Source organism: Lichtheimia ornata, assembly GCF_029851405.1.
Source record: "Lichtheimia ornata isolate CBS 291.66 chromosome Unknown scaffold00041, whole genome shotgun sequence".
In the NCBI taxonomy this organism is placed as follows: Eukaryota; Fungi; Mucoromycota; class Mucoromycetes; order Mucorales; family Lichtheimiaceae; genus Lichtheimia; species Lichtheimia ornata.
Genome location: NW_026695361.1, coordinates 91,097 through 113,057, shown reverse-complemented (window position 1 = coordinate 113,057; position 21,961 = coordinate 91,097). Strand labels below are relative to the sequence as shown.

Genomic DNA, 21,961 nt, shown 5'->3' with positions numbered 1-21,961 from the left:
TCAGTTACGTATTGCTCATCCACCTGCCAATCGGACACGTTGTGTGCATCAGTTACGACATGTCCTCGTCCTTATTTCCGCTCATGCAGTCGACGCCATCCATTAGGAGAAAGCAACTCCATCACGCTTACGGCCATAAAACATAAGATGCCTGTATCCCTAAACTTTACAATAAATGAGGGGGTCTTTATGAGGACAATGTTAGTTTAGAGCGCGTCTTGTGTGTGAAAGTGCGAGCCCATCGTCGCCAATCTAAATTTCGCAAAGTCACTACCAGCCAAAGTGGATCGATCTCTTGAATTATTTTCGACGACGACGCGAAAATATTTTTTGGCTGGTAGTGACTTTGCGAAATTTAGGATTGGCGACGATGAACTTCACTTTCACACAAGGTACATTGTATTACATTGTCCTCATAAAGACCCCTCGTTTGATTGTAAAGTTTAGAGATACGGGCATCTTTACGTTTTACATATGCTGTAAGCGTGATGCTATATGAAAGGTAGCCTTTGTTAGCTGGACCTGATAGAGGCGGATATGCAGAAGGACGTGTTGTGTCACGAGAGCAAGAGGAAGTAAAAAGCAGATCTTGAAAAGGTTAATCCCATTGGCTGAGAGTGCATAATGAATTCTCTCCCTGCCTGTTGCAGTAAGGTCCGCCCATGATGGCCCGTTGGGATCTTCTTCAAGTTAACCATGGCATGGTGAATAACCCAAAATATGGCCAACACATGCAAAAGTATCATGAACTGCATGAAGCGTATGTATGCTGTAAGTTCCTTTTCATCCATCCTACACACAGCATGGTAATAATAATGATCCAATGGCACCACCAGTCAATTGCAGCAGCTCATTTCATTTTATTGACGCTCTTTAACATCATCATCCCTTCTAAAACCATACTTACTATCATACTAATAGCTATATAATACAATCATGGAGACCGCTATCCTGTGCACGAATATGTGCCACTTGTTGTTTGCTGCCTTGTAGTTGTCCGATCGCCCGTCACCATCGTTTGACCAAGGTCCAATCATCCAAACCTTTATCAGTGTTGTTTCCATCTTGGGATCCAGTCTGAGGAAAGGACATCCACCTGTCACTGTTTTCTGGTTGCCATAGATAGAATGATGTGCATTCCCATAACGAACAAGTTGATCCACCAACACGCTGTGCCTTGTGAAATTACCTTACCGCTTCCATCCTGTTTGATACACCCATCATCCATCATTGTTCAGAATCCATGGTGAATCGTGTCATGTCGTCAATGTTGCATGCTCCATGATTGTTCTTGTCGATCCATCACTGCCTGTCTCATCCATGTAAATAAACACACTTGTGATCATTGCCATGGGATCATCCAACGTAAAAAGTTCAACGTGAGGTACGCCTTATATCAAATAACCATCCCCTTTTGCCTTGGATCTTGTGAAAAGGAATGAACGGTACTTCTTAGCATTCTGGTCGTTTGATAACAGCAGGAAGACGTCTTTGGACATACCGATGGTGTTGCATCAGCCATAGGTGGATCGCAGTTGCTCTCTTGGTCAATGAGGAAGCTACATGGGTCACCGATCATTGTTTGATACGCACCGCGGTTGTTTCTTTTCACCATTGACGTTGTTTTTGTTGCGATGGAAACGGCATCAGTGAGTGTCCTGGAAGAGGTGTCGGGCTTTCCAAGTGGCATGTGTGGAAGAGGAAACGCTGCCATGGAAACCAGCCTGTCAATTCATATACAGCTGTGGATATACACAAGAAGGAGGAAAATCAACGCATCTGTATGCGTGTATGGTAATAATAGGTACGTGGTGAATGATCCGTGTATTCTATGCTTCAATGATGCTTCAAAACATACCTTGCAACAAAGGAGTTTCATTGAGTGTCTCCGATATCAGCTAAACTCCACCACTGCTGCTGATGATCCGTGCACGTTTCACGCTTCCCACCTTCCCCATATAGCAATGATCCAAGGTACAAAGAAGTGTGTCTTTATGTGTGTCTTTTATCATGATCTCTTTAGCTAACATGGTATAAAGAAGGCAATGACTGCTGCAACCCATATATGGTATGTTGGTGTCACGCTCCTTTTCAGCCGCAGCAACCATCCGCAGCAACGGCTATAAAACAAGCGCCTTTTTCCTTTTCTTTTCTTTACCCTTCCTTCCCAACGAGGTTTTGGCGCGCAAGACCCGGCACCTGATTTGAGGGATTTAGTTGTAGGGGGCTCCAACTACTTCTCTCGGTCTTCAAAAAAGGTACAAGCGGTGTCCCCAGCACTGCACCTTGTCGACCTGATATTGGTGCCCACAGGTAGAGGTGGGGATGGTTGAGCAGCGACCTTCTCGTGGTCATCCCTGTGAGTACTTGGCCTTTTGGCTCAAGGAAACCAACAGCTGCTACTTTATAGTATTAGTATTAGTTTCATCATAAATAAACTTGTTCTTTTTAAATACACGTACTCTTGTCTCTACACATGTTCTAAAACGCGCTGCCAAAGTAACACTTGACTGATCGTTGCTCTGATCTTGGTCGCCAAGATAACAGTTGACTGATCGTTGCTGTGATCCCGGTTGTCTAGGAATCCCTTGACTGATCTCCGTGATCTAAGGAACAAGTAAAGCAAATCGCACGTCGATTAGAGTCATGAGAAGTGGTGTTGTTATAGTGCGCTTTTCTCGATCGTTGTTGTGGGCTGTGCCCTTCCACACATACAGCTGGATTCCTTCAAAGTAGCCTACATTCAGCCAGATACACCCATGTGTCTCATCCTTGCTATCAGCAGAACATAATACGCATGCCTTGACAATAAAGTTGTTTCGTATATATCACTATCTTTATTGCTTTGAGACGTCGTCTTGGTTCATGGAGTTCCTGGTGATTGTCTAAATTGGTTGACCAGCATCCATCATCTTCCATAACTTGTTGGTCAATTGGTCCCTTCCCTTTTTTGATGCCCAATTCCCAAAGGTTCCAAGAGGTATCATCAAAATGCCTTGACTCTAAGATTACCAATACATGTATCATCAGCCACGGCTTCGTTTATGTATACCCATTCCTCCTCCTATACCTTACCTTGCCCAAAGTAATTTCCATCTTGAGGAATTTTGGCTTGTATTCACCCATAGATGTATGTCGTCCTTGAATAGCTCGCACCAAGTTATTCAGCACCACGGGCACTTGTCTCTTGATAAAAATGGCCAATTTGAGTTCATCGAGATCGGCTGCATCACCAAAGAGCATAGATGTGTTCATAGCCCACAGCATCCACTTGCAATTTTGGCTTCACACGAATGTATCCCTTGGGTGATAAAATGGTATCACGATGTTGTTGTAACCAATCGGTATCTGCATAATTACCAAAGGCAACCATAACCAAAGTTGCTGTTGTTGTAAAGATGTGCATTATGCGTACAAGTGCTTGATTTCCTTGATAGATTTTATCACCTGCCCTAATTTGGCCGGCGAATGCATAGACAACATTACACGCCCCATCACCTTTATCAGCTCATGCGTGTGCATCCCATCAACACCTTTGCGTAGAAGCCACGGCATGTCTCTAGGTAACGAAATACGCTTGATAGCAACAAAGATTATGCCTCTTTAAAGTACAATTACTGCTTTTATAATAATACGATGTATGTAGCATTGCGGTGGCCATCCAATGTTGTGGAATGCGTATCGTCACACCTTTGCTAGCAGACGTTTATTGAATAAGAACCTTGTTCCCAAAACAGCCATTGCCGATGCCATATTCATCGCACCCGTAAATTGAATAGCTGCGGTCCATCCATAATGAATGTGTAGAGCTCCGGCTATGGGTGTTCCAGCCAAGTAGCCAAAGAGTGATATGAAGTATGCTACACCCACACCTTCTTGAATTCCCTTGACACCCACAATTTCAGCAATGACAACCGGCTGAAAGCCACTAAAGACACCACCTGTCAAGCCAAAGAGGATAGTGTAAAGCATATAGATGTGAATGCTGCTTGCATTTTGCCAAATCACAGACGTGAAAATACCTGTGTAACCATCACCATGGATGAATGCATGAATTACGCTATCATAGTAGTTTACACGTTACCAGATATGAGTGTCGTGAGAAAAACAACATTGATGCGTCCGAGACAATGATCACCCAGCCAACCGAAAATGATACGTGAAAGACCATTGGATGCTTCAAGGACCGAAACAAAGGTGGATGCAAATGCAGGGTTAGCACCGAGTTCGGTTGCATAGGTCTGTGACAAGATGAAGGGTGTTGCATATGAAAATGACACCAAGAATGAATGCAATAGGTAAAAGTTGTATTTCCATGTAAACATGGCTCGATCCAAGGATAGGAAACGCTGCCACCATTTGGATTGTTGTTTTTCGCTCTTCAATGATGATGACGACAATGATGACGATGATGGTGGTGGATAGCGTGGTCGGATCAAGATCACACCCAGACAAGAAATGGTGAAACCAATAGCAGCAAGTACACGTAGCGCGTTGCGATATCCCAGACTTGTAATCAATGCTTGTGTTATGGGTGAGAACACCATGGGACCAATACATCCGCCCATACTTGCGATACAAGAGGCAAGAGCTCGATTTCTCACAAACCATTGTGAGGGTAATGTTGAGGAAGCGGTATAACAAAGACCTGTGCCAACACCAAACATGCAACATTGGAATAAGGCGATTTGCCATATCTCAGTAGCAAAGCTGGCAAGGACCTGGCCGAGGGGACAACAAATGACAGCACCTAGAAAAATGGTACCACGATAATGAAGTCGCTGGATAATAGGTGTGCCAACCAATCCAAGAGCATACATGAGTGCACTCATAGATGTCCCTACTAAGGCAACACGTGCTTCATCCGTTTGCTCAGCGTACACCTCGAGGTATCTTTGCATTCGCATTATATAAGTCTCTTTCATTTATCACTTCCCGTTTTGTACCCACTTACAGAACCTGAAAGACATTCCAGCTACATACTATGCCTAGTGTATAAAAGTTAAGCATGAATGTCGCAAGCACTGTGAGCCATCCTGGGTTTTTCAAGCCTTCGGTGTAGTATGCTGGCATATCATCATCGGGCTGTGTGATGATATTATCATTGCAACCAGCTTTTAATGACGTCTCCTCAGGTCTATGCTCTACCACGTTTTCTTGTACGCTATGCTTGTGGTCGTGCTTATGGTTGATTTTATGGTCGGATGACTGTAATAATAACGAATCAGATTTCTTTGTGTATGGTGTCATCGTGTTGTTCTTTTACATCAGTAGAGCTATTCGAGATTGTATCGCTACTAGTATCACTTGATTGAGAAACGGTGGGTTGATGACTGGTGGTGTTATCTGATAGCGTTTGGTTTGGTGAGTCTATCATGATGAAAATGAATTTTTCTGTATACTTGAAGAAAAAGAAGCCATAATACATAATAAGAGGACAAAAAAGCAAGAGATTCTTTTACTGTTACCCCTGTTGGCGTAACAATGCATACATACATACATATTTTCGCCCCTTTAAACGATGCTGACGATATCTAAATACCCGTTTATTGAACCTAATGGCGACTGCGTTGATAGGAAACAAGTAGAAGGAGACCTAGTGCTAGTATCACAATCATGTCAATGATGGTAATATTGCTATAGGAATATGCCACATCAGCAATGAATCATTATGAACATTGCCAACGGCAATTTCCTTGTGGCCGACAACAACGCAGAATGTGACATTCGAAGATCAAGCCAAGTATGGTATCAAAGGAAAGATTTATGCACATAGTTTGCATCTCAGCAAGGAGATGCATGGAGTAGGCAAAAAGTGCGCCGCTGAATGAATGCAAAGCACGGTAGCAATGCTTGGTACCAACACAAAAGGTCTCAACGGATTGTCAAAGCTAATGCGTGCACCAAGGATACCCCACATGTACCACTACATACGTTGTTTATGTGCCTGCATCCTATATTAAATCAACAAATTTAATCAAGCTTTGTATTGTTGAAGAGAAGAACCCCGAAAATGATGCATAAAAAAGCGTTACTGGACAACCACAGGGATTGTCTTAGTGTCTGCTAGCTGTGAGTCGATAGTCGCTTACATGCAGTAACGTCCCATGCTATGTAGATCCATAACTCCTGCAACCGTAACCATCGACCATGCTTGTTCAACCCGATTGGGGGTCATTAAAAGGCATAGCAGCAAGAGAGAGAAGACCAATTGCATCTTTTACTATAAGGATATCTAAACGCTTTATGAAAAGTCTGCTAAGCAACCAACATGGGTATATTTAAGCCGAGAGGATGAAATATTTTAGAGTAAGATGTAGGAAGTAACACTTGATATGGGTAACAAGGGATCAGTGGCTAGTATACAATGTTGAAAGGACCGCCACTCTAATTTTGCTGGTGTTGTGCGACAATTATTTACATCATTGTTTGCACTATATGGTAAGTTTCTTGATTTTTACTATACATGGGATAATGATGCATTGACAGCTAGTGATACAAATTTAGCATGAGGTCTAATCTTTAAAGTGAATGAGCCATCCAAGCACCGTATGGCGGAACCATTGAAAGACGTCGGTAGTACAATACGGCATAAACACTGCTTGGATGTGAGTGGATTGTCGGTCCCCGTAATGTTAATTTTTTTCCCTTCCTCAAATGTGGCCGAGCTGGATTTTCCATCATCTCTCTCTTTCTCTCTCTTCTTTTATACCCCAACTCAATGGCAGTACCGGCTATCAACGAGAAGATCAATTACATCAAAGCCACTGTACCCGAAGCAGATGATAATACACGTGCACTCAAATGGTTAACGCAACATTATCGACATATTGTTCAATCCAAAGAATGTTGTAAACGATCGTTTAGACGACAAGAGATCACGGTGAACGGCGAGCATGTTGAAGAGACTCGGATATTGCATAAAGGTGATGTCGTCGAAGTGCGTTATGATCGAGCTCGTGTGGAGCAAGAAAAGCTTCGTCAAGTTCCTGTGGATATTCGATATCAGGATGAGCACATTGCTATTGTATGGAAAGCGCCTGGACAAGTAGGTAGAACAACGTGATGATGCATTCCATTTTCATTGTCTCATTTGGAAAGAGTTATGGTATCTTTGAACGTGCATTACCCTATGCTCTCTCGCTTGCAAGGGAAGACTATGTCTGCTGGAGTCCTTATACATTGCAAAAAGCTGCATCTGGCTTGGTAAATATGGCTTTTATTGACATTGATGCACATAAGACTAATTTCTTGTATATCTCTTTCAGCTGGTTATTGCAACGTCCAACCATGCCAAGCAGTTTCTTAGTCAAGCCTATCAACAATGTCAAGACTTTAAGGTGACAATGCGTGTCATTTGCCACGGCAAAGTGCCAGCCGATCTCATGTCGACCTTGAGGAATACCACCTTGAAACCACCATCGCCACCACCACCAGCACTTGATCCCACCAGCGACGTTATCACAAAGAGCGTTGCGAATGACGACGACGACGAAGAAGAAGAAGACAATGCTGTTACCTTGACACGATCAGCGACTGAAGTGGTATCCGATCTACGCCTGGTGCAGATTACACGGTCCAACAATGCCGATTACTTGAGTACACTTGACCTTGACTTGCATACACCTTTTTCGAGCATGGCTATCCGGAGTTTGCTGTATCATCAAGCAGACCACCCGATCGTTGGCAACTCGACTTATACCAAGTATCTCAAATCCAGTCGAGACAAAGGATTATGCATGAGCGTGACCCGATTGCAGTTATCACATCCTACGACACGTGAGACGATGACATGGGAGGCAGCAGAACCAGAAAAGTTTGAATTGCTACGTGCACGTGAACAAAAGTTTTGGAGACGCAAATTGGATGAAAAGCTCGAGGCATTGAAAAAGCTGGGTCGTGTCAGTGATCATCAAGAACAAGAACAATTGGATCAGGTTGAATCGGGTGATGCGACTGAAAAGCCCTTGGCGTACATGTTGGGTGAAAAGACATTCTATGGACTCACGTTCAAAGTATCCGAAGCATGCTTGATCCCGCGACCCAGCACTGAAACGTTGGTGGATGCAGCGGTTGCTATTCTACTACAACAAGAGGATGAAAACAAGCAGCAACGTGTACTTGATATTGGCACCGGATGTGGTAATTTATTGTTATCCATTATGCATCGAATCAAGAGCAATCATCTCAACGTCCAAGGATTGGGTATCGATATCAGCAAAGATGCTTTGGCAGTCGCACGGGAAAACCAAACGAGCCTCGGCCTTGATCATGATGTCACCTTTACCGAATGCGATATGGCGCTTTTAGATTGTAGCCAGCAAGGTTTATTCGATGTCGTCGTATGCAATCCACCCTATCTCAACGAGACGATTGTCAAGAGCTCATTCAAGCACCGAAAGGATTTCAATTTGCTTTTGCAGGAACCCGCCATGGCTTTGTTTGCTGGTGATGATGGATACGAATGGTATACCGTATTGAGCAAGGTGGCTCCCAAGGTGATGCATCGTCATGCAAAATTGGTGCTCGAGTGCGGTAAAGGCATGATGGATCGCGTAAAGCTCATTATGACTGGATGGAAAACTGTCGAGGTACGCAAGGATAAACAGGGCTGGGATCGTTGTCTAGTATTAGAATTACAATAAAAGAGAAGTTTTTTTTGTGCATATAAATCGCAATGCAAAAGGGTCAAGCTGTAGTACAACAACAAGCCCATTCTCGCTCCTTTTTTACTTTGTTTGGATATAAAAAGACGTTATGTTACTTATTCGTACCAATGGATGTGATTCATGCATTGCATGATTATACTGCGGCTGGGCCCTCGATTCCCTATATAATGAAATAACCACATTTGACTCTTCTTTGCTATCTCTGGTGACAATGACAACCACTTTTCTCAATCAAACCGAACAAACTACCACGACTCCTTCGAGTGAAAGACCACTTGCGTATGTCAAAGGTGAAGCTGAATTCTGTGGCCTGAAATTCAAGGTATCAGAGAAATGCTTGATTCCTCGTGAACGTTCAAAGGTCCTGGTGAATGCCGCTGAGGAAATTCTTTTGGAGGAAATCATAAAGAACCCTGCCAAAACGCAACGTGTCCTGGATATTGGCACTGGATCCGGCAATTTGCTCTTGTCGCTCATGCATCGTATTCAAAACATCCATGGACGACCCAAATCGGTGGAAGGTGTTGGCATCGATATCAGCCAAGATGCCGTTGAGGTTGCACGTGAGAATCAAGCATGGCTCAATGTTGTCAATGCTGAATTTTTCGCATGCGACATGGCTTTATTGGATAGTCGCCATATTGGGCTGTTCGATCTCGTCTTGGCTAATCCTCCATACACGGTCAACAACAAGCCTGAAACACAATTGCATGAACCTGCCGTGGCCATGTTTACGGGTGATGAAGGATTTGAATGTTATGGTATCATCAACGCGGTGGCTCCCAAGTTAATGCATCCACACGCCAAGTTGGTCATCGAATTTGGTCGCGGTATGGTGAACCGTATCAAGGCAATCATGACTCAGTGGAAGGTGGTTGCTACGTACCAGGATCAAGAAGGCTACGATCGTTGGTTGGTGTTGGAACAATTGTAGTTGTACATAGCAATTATAAAACTTGAGCATTTGGAATGGGACACTGGCACTGTGTGACATTAAAGGCGGTATCATGGCAACGTTGTTGAGGTACCAGTAATACGGTAATGGTAGTACTTGGGTCTCGTAAATCAGGAAGTTTGCACAAACTCACTCTTTTATATGCATCATGCGTTGGACACGGGTAATCGGGATCATGCACCATCATGTACTCAGCGCCATGTAGATTATACGCTATTATGTATGCTTCATGTTACTGCTATTGCTTGATACATCGTAAGGAATTTGCCGCTTAATTATTGAGATGATTGATGATACATAGTACACGGGTTCTTGCTTCGTCGATAGAAAGACTTGGACAGTGGCACACCATGCTCAGCGAAAAACGGTGAACCAAATTGATGGATCCATGTCCACGTGCATAATAAGGGATCCACCTCGAAAAGCAAAAGGAGGTTGATTTCACCTAGACGACTACATACATTGATTGAAAAACATTAGGGCAATCAATAATCGTTAACATTTTATTTATGGTGGAGAGCATCGACTCGTTGCTAGGCAATGAACGAATGTTAATGTGCTACAACGGATACGGTGATATTCCACTGAATATGGAAAAGGTGGCTAATGCGCATACAAAAGGTGCACAGATCACTGGTAGCTACCAGGTGCAATTATGCAAGCGTGGGAAACAACGCTTTTTACTACTTCATCATAGCGTTGATCCATTGCTTTGATCTCTCTCTCTTGTTTCTTCTTACGACATCATCTCCCTTCAAAGAATACACATACACTATGACAGTATCCACCATCTCTGATAACCTTAGCCATCTCAAGCCCACAGCCCCTTCATCATCTTCTCACGGTAGTCAAGAGGAAGATGATCATAATGGACGACCTCTTGCCTATGTGATGGGCGAGACAGAGTTTTGTGGTCTTTCATTCAAGGTCTCTGAAGCTTGTTTGATCCCTCGACCCTGTTCCAAGATCCTTGTGGATGCAGCCGAATCGATTCTTTTAGAGGAACAACAACAACAACATAGCAACGAGTCACTAGAACAAAAGCGTGTTTTAGATATTGGCACTGGATCCGGGAATTTGCTTTTGGCTCTCATGCATCGGATGCAAAATGTCTTTCAAGCACCCGTAAAAGGTGTGGGTATCGACATTAGTGGTGAAGCTCTTGAGGTTGCCAGGGACAACCAAACTCGACTCAATATCGCCAACGCTGCATTCTTCGAATGTGACATGAGCCTTTTGGATAGCAATCAAGTAGGGATGTTTGATGTTATCATGTGTGCCCCTCCTTACCTTGATGAGGTGACGCTCGATGACAAGGACAAGGATATGTTGGCACATGAACCTGCTGTGGCTGTGTATGCTGGTGATGGAGGCTTGCAATGGTACCCTGTGCTCAAGCAGGTGGTGCCTAAGGTGTTGAATCCTCATGGAAAACTTGTGCTCAAGGTCAACAGGGGCATGATGGACAAAGTCAAGGACATTATGACGGGTTGGAAAACGGTGAATGTGATCAAGGATGACGAAGGATATGATCGATGTCTTGTGCTAGAGCAGATTTGAATGTACTACACAACGTTGTTATGTAAAATGGATAGTAGTAGAAATTACGTAGGATGAGCATTTCAATACAAGTATTACATGGATGATGGCACCATTCATGTTTTTTACCCATCATCATGTGATGACATGATACAGTATAGCAGCAGTTTTCAAGCATACGCAATGTGATGTGCAATGAAGGATGCATCATGGGCGGTGCTTTTGTACACGCTAAAAAGCGGAGATGCTGTTGTCATGCGCATTGCCACTCAAGCAGCAAGCATTCTCTTTCTCTCTCTCTCTCTCTCTCTCTCTCTCTCTCGAGTCGTATGCATAAGTCCGCCTTGTCATTTCCCTATTTTGGGCCTCTCTTTCTCTTACTCCACACCACTTTTTCGTCTTTAACCACCTCGTCGTTTGACTCCATTACTACCATTCTCCACATTCAGTGAATGAAGCCACGCCATACCGATCTCAGTACTGTTCATTTTGCCCGAGATCAAGCTGCCATTCAGTTACCATCGGAATCAGCTCAGTCTATCTTTTACAGTTCTACTGGGAGCTTGAATCATGCGAACCTCCGAAGGCATCTACAACCCCTTACTGGACAACCACTACCATCATCATCATCATCGTCGCCTAGGATACCAGGTACATCATCCAATCCACCGCCAAGACTTGTACGCCAAGATGCTTTCTTCAACGGTGAGTTTACAATGGTATAAAAAAGTCGACACTTATGGCTCATTGTTACTTTGTCGCTTGTCCAATACGAAGTAGAAGAGACTCCTCCTTTGAGTGATGACACATCTATACCAGCACCCATTCGACGACGATGCAAAGTATGCTTCAGCATGACAGAGCCATTGATAAAATCGCCATGTCAATGCTGGGATCCACCGTAAGTGCTTTGAAACTTTATGATGACATGCATAATTGACATGTCTATCATGTAGGAGTTATATCCATCAAACTTGTCTTATCGATACGCTTTCATCTACTGCATCCTCTAAGCATTGCAGCTCATGCCATTCTATATATAACGTCAATATGATAAACACCTTACGACGACCACCATCACAACAACAACGACAACAAAGACCACCACCAAGTAAGCGTTCATGTTACTATTCATGCAGGATTGTTGTTTTGTGACACGTATGTGCATAGATGGCTACTATCGAGGGTCGTTATGGAAAACGATCATGATCGTCGCTGCTACTACTTTAATCATGGAAACCTACCGATGCACCGAATTGCAACAGATACCTGGATCCGAATTGGATGATGATGGTGGTGGAGCAGCTCCCGATTACATTTGGCTTCCGGTAAGTGATGCTTGTTTTTCATTTTCACCATGACCCCTACATCACACACGCTCTTTTTTCGCTTGCCTACTAGGTTGTGCAACACCAATGCTGGCAAGAAAGTCTCTTGGCAATGTTTTGGCGATCCATGAAATCCTATCCTTTTCTTGCCAGCGTTTCACTGATGCTATTAGTAGTTGTCATTTGTATACTTGATAAAATGGGCTATTGAATCTACACTTTCTTGATGGTTGGAATGATGTATGTAAAGGAGCAGGAGAAGAATGATGTAACACAAGCTACTATGACAATGTCATCACATGGTTTTTCCACGATTCAACGTTGCTTACTCAATCCCCTCTCTCTTTTTCCCCTCTCTTTCACTTTTTTTTCTTATTATGACTTTACGACAAGCTTTTATTGTTGCTGCTAAACGGTACACGCTTTATCCTATTCTTGTATCGTTTGATTGATGTCACGCTCTGCTTTAGAACACCCTTTGGTAGTTTTGGTGGCAAACTAAAAGACTTGACAGGTAAACCCTATAAATGGATTGTAGAAACGCTTGATATTCATGGATGTATAAAATAGCGGCCGAGTTGGGTGGATTGGCATCCAAGGCAGCTTTGGAGGATTTGGGCAACAAGCAAGTTCCGGTGGATGCAGTGATTATGGGTAACGTGATGCAAACGGATCCAGCAGGTGCCTATGTTGCTCGACACATTGGCCATCGAGCCGGTTTACCAGTCCGTGTGCCAGCATTAACAGTGAACCGGTTATGTGGTTCGGGATTACAAAGCGTGGTGAATGCGACACACGAGATTCTCTTGGGTGATAGTGACGTGGTACTTGCAGGTGGAGCTGAAAGCATGAGTTTGGCACCCTTTGCACTCTCTGGAAAGTCACGATGGGGAGCAAAACTCGGTGTGGATTTGACACTAAAGGACACCTTATGGGCTACACTCACGGATCAATATCCTAACCCCACACCCATGGGCATCACGGCTGAAAACCTTGCTGAATTATATGGTATTTCTAAGGAGGAATGTGATGCGTTTGCTGTCAGTAGCCAGAATCGTTATGAGCAAGGTAATATACATAAAATAAGGGGGGGGGGACAAATGTGAATCATTATTGATGATGATGACGTCTTCTATAGCGGCCAAGAAGGGTGTATTTGATAATGAGATCGTACCTGTAAAAGTCAAAGGGAAAAAGAAAGGTGCATTGGAAACAATGTCTACGGATGAATATCCACGTGCTGGTGTTACCATGGAAGCGATTGAAAATCTCAAACCAGTGTTTAAAAAGGATGGGGTTACTTCAGCTGCCAATGCTTCAGGTATCAATGATGGTGCAGCTGCATTGATTATCGCCAGCCAAGAGGCAGTCGACAAGTACAGCCTTGAGCCTCTCGCTCGTATTGTTAGCTGGCAAGCATCCGCTGTTGAACCTACTCTCATGGGTCTTGGTCCTGTACCTGCTATTCAAGGTGCTCTCAAGCGCGCTAACCTCAACCTAGATCAAATGGATCTCGTAGAAGTCAATGAAGCCTTTGCTGCTCAATATCTCGCTGTTGAAAAGGAGCTCGGCTTGGATCGTGAAAAGACCAATGTAAACGGAGGTGCTATTGCTGTAGGCCATCCATTGGGTGCATCAGGTGCTCGTATCCTCACTCACTTATCACATGCTCTACAACGTACAAAGTCAAAATATGCAATTGGATCTGCTTGTATTGGTGGTGGTCAGGTATGTACATCAACAACGAGGATTCACTTTTATAGACTCATGTGTATCCTACATTGATAGGGTGTTGCTGTCATTTTGGAACGTGTATAATAGATTTTGAGCCCATACAATCAATCAAAAGCAAGTTGTATTTTCCCAATTATTGCGTATGCTATTCTATGAAAGATCGATCAAAGGGGATTCTTCAACACGTGGTTTGGGTTGTTGTGGTTGTTGCTGTTGTTGTTGACCTGGAGGCATCTGATAGGGGTAATGTTGATGTTGTGTAGGTGTTGGAGGATAGTAATAGCCACCTGCTGCTTGGGGTTGTGGTGGATACATTTGTTGATAGGGTTGTTGTTGTTGCTGTGGATCACTTGCAGTGTATGTAGATGGCTGGAATTGTGGTGCGGATGCTGCAGGAGAGGAAGAGGATACTGGAGGATATCCATTGGTAGCTGCTGCTGGTTGTTGAGGCGTTTGTTGTGGTGCAGGTGGATACATTTGACCACTATAATCATAACCAGTAGCAGGAATATGGGCGCCATATTGCGATGGTGAAGGTGCTGGGGCTGATGCTACTGCTGCAGGGTTATAATACGTTGCATTGTTGGTATAAGGTTGAGAAGCTCGTGCATGTGCACCGGCCACACGTTGTTCCAATAAAAGGTCGTAAGCACGTACGGCAGCATTCATCTTATCATGAAGTTCCACCACAATTTCTATCATACCCCATACCTGTTAATCCATCTACTCCCTTCCATTTACCACCTATCCCTCCCACTACTTACTGTGTTTCTCGATAACATCCTGCATTGTCTTTACCAACTTGGGTTGAAGAGCGCCAATCTGGGTATAAAGTTTGGTGATTTGTGGATCGTTTGAAATGTTGCCTCCTCGTGCATGAATTCGTGCGATCAATGTTGAGAATAACTCAATGTTTTCCATTTCTGTTCTCGAGATTTCATCGCTATTGTACGATTGGTATTGTTGTTGTTGTTGTTGCTGTTGTTCTTGCCATGCATTGCTGGGGGCATAAGATGGTGATGACACATGCATATCTCTCAATGACGCAGCTATAGCAGCAGCAAGATCAGGATCATCCTCCTCTTCATTCGTCGATGCAGCCTATATAAAAATCACGCTTTAGCCTCTTCCTTCTCCTTGAATAGCAATGATATAGTTACCTGTGTTGTCGTTGGAGGGTTGGTACTCGTTGGTTGGGATGGCTGAGAAGGCGTGTACCCGGCACCATAGCCCGACTTGTATTGCTCAGCCTCTTTCAATGACATTTCAATAGCCTTCTTCATATCTTCATCAAATGTCTCATCTTGTGCATCTCCGCTGACTTGTCGACTCGAACTTTGTGGTGGTGCAGGTTGTTGTGATGTGGCAGGGCGTAGTCCTGGAAGTGGTGGAAGTGCATCCTTCTTGGCCACCTTGGCAAGCTTCAGCTTAATGTAGCATCCATCGCACACGCGGACCTCTTCATCAATGCCAATATGGGGTAAAGGCATGTTCTTTGCTGAACAATCTTGACAGAATGTCTTGCCACATTGGCGACAATGATGCTATTTTCAAATAAAGACACACACACATCTATATTAATCCCATTGTATCCAACCATGATAGATCCATCCATACCTTTCTATTTGTCATAGTGAAAGCAGTTCGGCAACGTTCACATACATCTGAATCGGTCCATTCGGGTGGCTACATGATACCATGTCAGCCCTTTTTTCTTCTCACACGTTCCTTTGCAAGATCCAACATTACCGCAGCAGTCTCGAACAGAATGGAATCCACCGCCTGACCCACAGGAGGAAAAACATGGCCTTCAGCTTGAAGTAATCGATAGGTATCACTGATGTATCCCAAGGATGGATTGTTTCTGGAAGCCAAATGCCATGTCTGAATGATACCCAGGATCTTGTTCTTGACGTCAGGATTGCACCCCGTCTTTTCAAGGAGAATGCGTGTCAGCAAACCAATCTCTCTCAATCACATCCCCCATAAAACCCATTTCCATTTACCGGTGAACGAATCATCGATGCCAGTTGATCCATGAATTCTCGACTAGCCACTTCTCGTACAAATTGGTCGCCTCCATTCTTGACGCATGTATCAATAAGCTACCATAGAACACACACACAATAGCATAAGCACAATAGACCACAAAATAAACACACTCTCTTTCTTCCTTACCGATAGAGTAGAAAGTTGAACATTGGGGTTCTTGTGCTCCAAGCGTCTCTTGAGAGAACGCATCGCATCCTTTGCATTGACCTTTTTGCTTCGAATTTGGTCGCTAATTTCGAGGTGTAGAACGAGATCTTCTTGACCAGCAGGGAGCAACTCCGAAGTTGCCTTCTCTAATGAGCAGTAACAGTAATGCGTGTGAGTGGCCATGTGGACAATGGAATGGGTTGGATAATGTACCAATGAGTTCTTCAAGTGCGCTTTGTCCCCACCACAAGGATACCATGATGTTTTAAGATAAAGAAAGAGGAAAAAGGGAAATGCTTGGCGTTGCTTCTCGGCGTTACGAGTCCTCCTCCCCCACCCAAATTCTGAGTTTCATGCATACGCACCCCGCCAGCTGCTCCTGCTGCTGGGGCTGTTTCCCCATTGTCATTAGAACAATGACACTTTTAATAGATAGCTCGGTTAGCTACTTAAAACTCTATTTCTTTATACATTACGTAGCCATAATCAATGCGTAAACCTCGTGTGTGTCTATCAGTATACAATTATATGGATCATTGTCTTTCAATATCCATTGCTCATTATATGCTCAAAATCTACTATGTACATAGTGATCCTTTTTACTAGCATGAGCAATCACCGCTTTCAAAGCCATTAAAATTATAAGCGAGGCAACTTTGTAGTTGGGTGGTGAAAACTATGGTACCAGTTTACACTTTGGGATGATCATGAATGATACACAATCACGTGATGACTATGTAAATTGATGCGCTTTGGTGATCTAGCTAGCTTGGAACATCATCATCATCATCCACGTATATTATAAAAAGAGACTTACATGTTTGGAATTAAAAGAGTAAACACCATCCAGCGGATGGTAATGACAACATGCGAACAAATACTACGTCCAAAAGGTCTGGGTATGAAGGATCATTATATAATACAATAGGCACTACATAGAACCGGATTCAAGCAATACGTGAGGTCTTTAATTAGACATATCGATTATCTCGATATAAAAAAATGGTTACATAGCATGTATGCTTGAGTGTTTGGATACGATCTCTGCTATCACGTAATGATTGAAGCATGATGATATCACATGGGAGGAGGGATGTCAACAATCAGCCATGAAAAATGGCTGTAGGTATTCTTTATTGTAGGAACAACGTACGCCCGGATGCTTAGTAAACATGATGTGTATATGGGAATTCATCATGCACAACAAGGTGATGAGAAACGGGGACTCCACGGATTAAAATGATTGCATGAATTATCCAAGGTCTGGAAAATGTTGGTGGCCAAACCGTGAGTAACGCGCAGTTCAAATCTGTCGGGAAAAGCTTCCTAGTAGTATACATATATGAGTCTCTTTCTTGGATCGCACGCTTCTCCACCACTTTTGTCTTCAATGGAACAATTAACAGCCACTCATGCTCAAAAGGTTCTTTTATTACGCTATGCATTATACAAAAGAGCTAGTGTATATTGACTAGGCCCCATGTAGCTTGTGGAGGGCTTGTACAGCGCCGCGAATCCAACCGTTGCCAAAGAGATTCAAGAACAGCTTCAAGCAGTACAACGACAACAGCAAGCATGGGAAATCGCATCGCAACTCTTGTCTTCACCGGTGAGCCACACCATGCAGCGATGGGAAACACACACACACACACACACATAACTCATACCACAGCTTTAGTCAGATCAATGCCGATTCTTTGGTGCGCACACTTTCCAGGTCAAGATAGCACGCGACTGGTATGGACCTATATGGACACATATACGTGATAAGTGAAAGGCTCATTGAATGATATGCGTGTATAGGAACACGTTACCCGAGGATCGTATCGACTGGTTAAGGAATGAACTTTTGACGTGGATTATACGATCATGCACAGGTCCGCTCTTCATTACAACCAAGCTGTGTCTTGCTGTAAGTAATCATTAATGATGGTGATGGTGATGGTTCTTATTGACACATACACACAATGGGATAGCTTATCACCTATGCTTTCCACACTGTACCGACTCGTTGGCAAGACTTTATACCTGATACAGTAAATGCAATTCATGCCGGTGCTTCAAGTATGGGCGCTCCTTCTCAAAGTGTGACCACCACCATCCTTGAGTTCTTGACCCTTGTCCCAGAAGAAGTGGCAAGCACAGAGTTGATTAGTAGCAGAAAGTAAGTATACGAGCAAGCACCTTACACCACCAACCTCATTCAAAAAACAAATTAGACCCCAAATCGCACAAGAACTCAAGAATAGCACATCCATTGTTCTTTCCACCCTGGCCACTGTTCTCAATGATACCGATATTTCACTACAACAAAAGACACTTCGAGCATTGCAAAGTTGGATCCAATACGGTGTTTCACTCGAGTAAGCACATCCATCCATCCATTTCCATTTGAAGCAAAAGGTGGAAAAGCTAACCATCACGAATAGAGAAGCATCCCCTTTGTTACAGCAATGCATGACACTCCTTGACCAAGAAGAACTTTTTCAATCAAGTGCTGATGTTTTATTGGAAGCAATGCAACAACCCTCCTATGGAAAATACTTGTCGTTTCGCGATGCGCTTTTACAATGCTTCACCTCCAATGGCATGCGAGCCAAGTTTGCCGAATGCATTACAGGTACGGTCTTTCTATATATATGCATTGAGGTCATTTGTTTACACCATGGACATAGATGAGAATGACGAGGATGGCGCATCCATAGCGAAATTGTTGACTGGATTTGGGGAGACGTATATCGACCATGTTGCAGAACAATTAGCCGATCCCAGTATTCGAATGCTTTTGGATATGATCATGCAATTGACTGGTTTCCCTGGTACTTTTTGTGTCGATCAAGAAGTCAGTGATATTCCCTTGAATTTCTGGTTCATGTTGCAAGAGACCTTGTTTGACAATGGCATCGTGCCTATTCGACAACCCGTAGCCATTGTGACTAATGGAGTGGATGATGCGACAACGACGACGACAGCAGCCCATGATAATGATCCCGCACAACAAGCCTGGCTACAACAATGTGGAGAGACCGCCATGATGGTGTATCGACAATTAGTGGTGGTCCTCAAACGCCAATCTACATTCCCTGATGATGCAACATGGACATCTTGGCCAAAAGGTAAGAACAAGAAAATCGCAATGCATGATCATGATTCATAACATGCACATTATAGATATCAAGGACAAATTCAGGATCTATCGTCGTGATTTGGCAGACACATTGATCAACCCGTACTTTGTGCTTCGAGATGAAATGCTGGATATTATCATGCAAGATGCAAGTAGCCTATTGAATCGTTGGGGATCAGCATCCTCATTGGGGCAGGTAAATGGACAACCATGGTATGGGGTGTGTGGTGCAAGTACTGCTGTAGACTCATGGGAAAAGAATAGGAATTGGAAGCGACCTTGTTTTGTTTAAAGAGTATTTCGGAAGAGGTGCCTACAGATGAAGCTACCCACATACGGCGCTTTTTCGGTCCCGAAATTCTCGAACGATTTCCTGAAGATGCTGATATCCGGCTTCAGAATACGACATTACTTACCATTGGTAAGAGAAGTAATTCTTTTATTTGGAAGGATGGCTGACAGCGTATATAGGTGCACTTGCCGAATGGCTCAAAGGTCATCCACAATATCTCCCCGCTGTCATGAATTACATTGTACCATGCCTCAGCATACCAAAACTTTCACCATCAGCTGCATCGGCCTTTTCTGATATCTGTGACACGTGTCGTGATTCATTGACGGAGGAGCTCAATAGTCTGATGCATGTATACAGCTCCATGGCTAGCTCCATGATCGAGGTAAGTGATTGCTCTCACCCACTCATCCACTCATTCACATGTTTTTTATTAGCCCAATATCATGCAAAAAGTGGTAGAATCGGTGGCTGATGTGATCCAAGTACTACCTCCCGAGAATGCTATGGCACCTTTAATGGTAAGGGTTGTTTCTATCAAAATGTAAGAGATCGCTCATTTTCTTTCATACAGGCACTGACAGGGGATATATTGCAAGGCGTGAGTAAAGCTCTGAGTGTTACACAGCAGGATCCTGTGGCTGCACGTGATGCAACGCTTATCCAAATCAAGTACCTGTCCGCTTGTTGCCGTGGTATCCAATCACCGGATGACTACCAATCCATCGCTGTAAGGAATTCCACCTATGACATGTTTGCCAATGGCCAGCTTGTAGCCATGTATGCCAACGTGGAAGGATTCTCTGAAGTGACACAAGCGATCCATACTTCGGTACAACAAATAGTTACCTCTTGGCAACAAGATGAACAAGTCATGAAGGCAAGTGTTGTTGGTGTTTTGGTAGATCCCATGTGCTCATGGTGTGTGGATGAATAGGCTCTCTCCAACTTTGTTGAATGTGGCATACGAGCTACAAGCCCACTCCTCACGCTACGCTTTGACGACCTGATTGATATGCTCAATACATGCTACAATGCCACACCCTTTGCATGTTGGCTACATACAGCTGCTTTGGTCATGACAGTTTATGGAGGTGCTGAAATGAATCATGCCCGTTTACGCGACTTGGCAGGTGTCTTGACACAGAAAACGTTGAGCTTTATCCACAAAAGTGAAGGTAGTCAATCATTCACTCCTCCCTATTCAATGGATTGAATTACTCATCTTCTTGTCTCATCCAGATATGGAGCATTATCCAGACGTGGTTGACAGTTATTTCGACATGTTATCAGCGGTAAAGTATCATTCTATGCGAGGAGCGGCATTGGCTGATCTTTTTGGGTTATACAGACGGTACGACGTTGTCCCATGGTCTTTTTCCATTTGCCTCAGGATATGATCAACGCCATTTTACAATTTGCTATTGCCGGCATGTGCCTTCAAGAACGACTTGCTCTCAAGGCAGCTCTTAATTTTATGGTAAGCTGGGCTACAATAACGTGAGGGGGGTGATCAAGGATGAATCGTTCATATAGGGTATACTACTACGACAACTAGGCTGATTTCTTTGGTCGGGAGTACGAGGAAGGGTCACAATTGGCAGAATTTGTACAATCCTTGGTGATGACTTGGGGCATGCAAATCATGGAACAGTTACTTACTGTAAGTATTCGGCCCATGCTTACTTCACAAGATGAATAATAACACTTTTTTATCAGGGAATTGGAGGTAAAGTCCCTAGGTCTTTTTCGAGACCTTTGGTGGATGTTCTCTATAAATTGATGGGTCGTTACGTGGAAGCTTCTCGGCACTGGTTACAAACGTTGCTAGCCCATGTAAGTGACAGGATGATGATGATTTTAAGGGGTGCTTTATTCATCTTGAGCATGTAGGATGGATTTCCGTCAGCATTAGTACAACCAAAGGACAAGGAAGAGTTTCTTAAAGGCATCATTGGGTATGGAAAAAGAGTCATTTCAAATACATGTCAAGTCTAATCTATTCAAATTGTGTAATAGCACACGGTCGATCAAGCGGTTTAGAGATTGTACCAATGAATTCCTTGTAAAGTGCCGAGGGCTCAACAATACAGCTTATGGATCAATAGCTTAGACTAT

The 21,961-nt window shown here is 43.6% G+C and overlaps 9 protein-coding genes across 9 annotated transcripts; 6 read left to right on the top strand and 3 right to left on the bottom strand.

Moving 5' to 3' along the window:
* Positions 1-2,885: 2,885 nt before the first annotated feature.
* On the bottom strand, positions 2,886-3,406 carry O0I10_008039 (uncharacterized protein; the record flags this gene model as incomplete). Its single annotated transcript, XM_058488046.1, has 3 exons — positions 2,886-3,002; positions 3,076-3,224; positions 3,292-3,406. 3 exons carry the CDS (start codon positions 3,404-3,406, stop codon positions 2,886-2,888), a joined length of 381 nt encoding a protein of 126 aa, XP_058341158.1.
* A 278-nt stretch (positions 3,407-3,684) lies between these two features.
* O0I10_008038 (uncharacterized protein) lies at positions 3,685-5,377 on the bottom strand (the record flags this gene model as incomplete). Its single annotated transcript, XM_058488045.1, has 4 exons — positions 3,685-4,022; positions 4,085-4,893; positions 4,955-5,208; positions 5,267-5,377. The coding sequence occupies 4 exons, from the start codon at positions 5,375-5,377 to the stop codon at positions 3,685-3,687; spliced, it is 1,512 nt and encodes a 503-aa protein (XP_058341157.1).
* Positions 5,378-6,721: 1,344 nt separating this feature from the next.
* O0I10_008037 (uncharacterized protein) lies at positions 6,722-8,645 on the top strand (the record flags this gene model as incomplete). The annotated part of the gene is made up of 3 exons (XM_058488044.1): positions 6,722-7,048; positions 7,102-7,206; positions 7,269-8,645. The coding sequence occupies 3 exons, from the start codon at positions 6,722-6,724 to the stop codon at positions 8,643-8,645; spliced, it is 1,809 nt and encodes a 602-aa protein (XP_058341156.1).
* Positions 8,646-8,880: 235 nt separating this feature from the next.
* O0I10_008036 (uncharacterized protein) lies at positions 8,881-9,603 on the top strand (the record flags this gene model as incomplete). The annotated part of the gene is made up of 1 exon (XM_058488043.1): positions 8,881-9,603. The coding sequence occupies one exon, from the start codon at positions 8,881-8,883 to the stop codon at positions 9,601-9,603; it is 723 nt and encodes a 240-aa protein (XP_058341155.1).
* A 795-nt stretch (positions 9,604-10,398) lies between these two features.
* O0I10_008035 (uncharacterized protein) lies at positions 10,399-11,184 on the top strand (the record flags this gene model as incomplete). Its single annotated transcript, XM_058488042.1, has 1 exon — positions 10,399-11,184. The coding sequence occupies one exon, from the start codon at positions 10,399-10,401 to the stop codon at positions 11,182-11,184; it is 786 nt and encodes a 261-aa protein (XP_058341154.1).
* Positions 11,185-11,615: 431 nt separating this feature from the next.
* On the top strand, positions 11,616-12,702 carry O0I10_008034 (uncharacterized protein; the record flags this gene model as incomplete). The annotated part of the gene is made up of 5 exons (XM_058488041.1): positions 11,616-11,868; positions 11,944-12,064; positions 12,120-12,274; positions 12,334-12,491; positions 12,565-12,702. 5 exons carry the CDS (start codon positions 11,616-11,618, stop codon positions 12,700-12,702), a joined length of 825 nt encoding a protein of 274 aa, XP_058341153.1.
* A 166-nt stretch (positions 12,703-12,868) lies between these two features.
* On the top strand, positions 12,869-14,309 carry O0I10_008033 (uncharacterized protein; the record flags this gene model as incomplete). The annotated part of the gene is made up of 5 exons (XM_058488040.1): positions 12,869-12,906; positions 12,962-13,005; positions 13,062-13,559; positions 13,630-14,219; positions 14,280-14,309. 5 exons carry the CDS (start codon positions 12,869-12,871, stop codon positions 14,307-14,309), a joined length of 1,200 nt encoding a protein of 399 aa, XP_058341152.1.
* Positions 14,310-14,375: 66 nt separating this feature from the next.
* Positions 14,376-16,683, bottom strand: O0I10_008032 (uncharacterized protein; the record flags this gene model as incomplete). The annotated part of the gene is made up of 8 exons (XM_058488039.1): positions 14,376-14,920; positions 14,990-15,326; positions 15,386-15,769; positions 15,843-15,911; positions 15,975-16,157; positions 16,232-16,330; positions 16,404-16,570; positions 16,638-16,683. The coding sequence occupies 8 exons, from the start codon at positions 16,681-16,683 to the stop codon at positions 14,376-14,378; spliced, it is 1,830 nt and encodes a 609-aa protein (XP_058341151.1).
* A 1,131-nt stretch (positions 16,684-17,814) lies between these two features.
* O0I10_008031 (uncharacterized protein) lies at positions 17,815-21,956 on the top strand (the record flags this gene model as incomplete). Its single annotated transcript, XM_058488038.1, has 20 exons — positions 17,815-17,847; positions 17,911-18,033; positions 18,103-18,161; positions 18,228-18,336; positions 18,401-18,588; positions 18,644-18,787; positions 18,854-19,044; positions 19,100-19,540; positions 19,596-19,747; positions 19,816-19,972; positions 20,023-20,228; positions 20,281-20,364; positions 20,418-20,723; positions 20,781-21,021; positions 21,086-21,138; positions 21,195-21,323; positions 21,402-21,506; positions 21,563-21,679; positions 21,737-21,801; positions 21,863-21,956. The coding sequence occupies 20 exons, from the start codon at positions 17,815-17,817 to the stop codon at positions 21,954-21,956; spliced, it is 2,997 nt and encodes a 998-aa protein (XP_058341150.1).
* Positions 21,957-21,961: the final 5 nt, after the last annotated feature.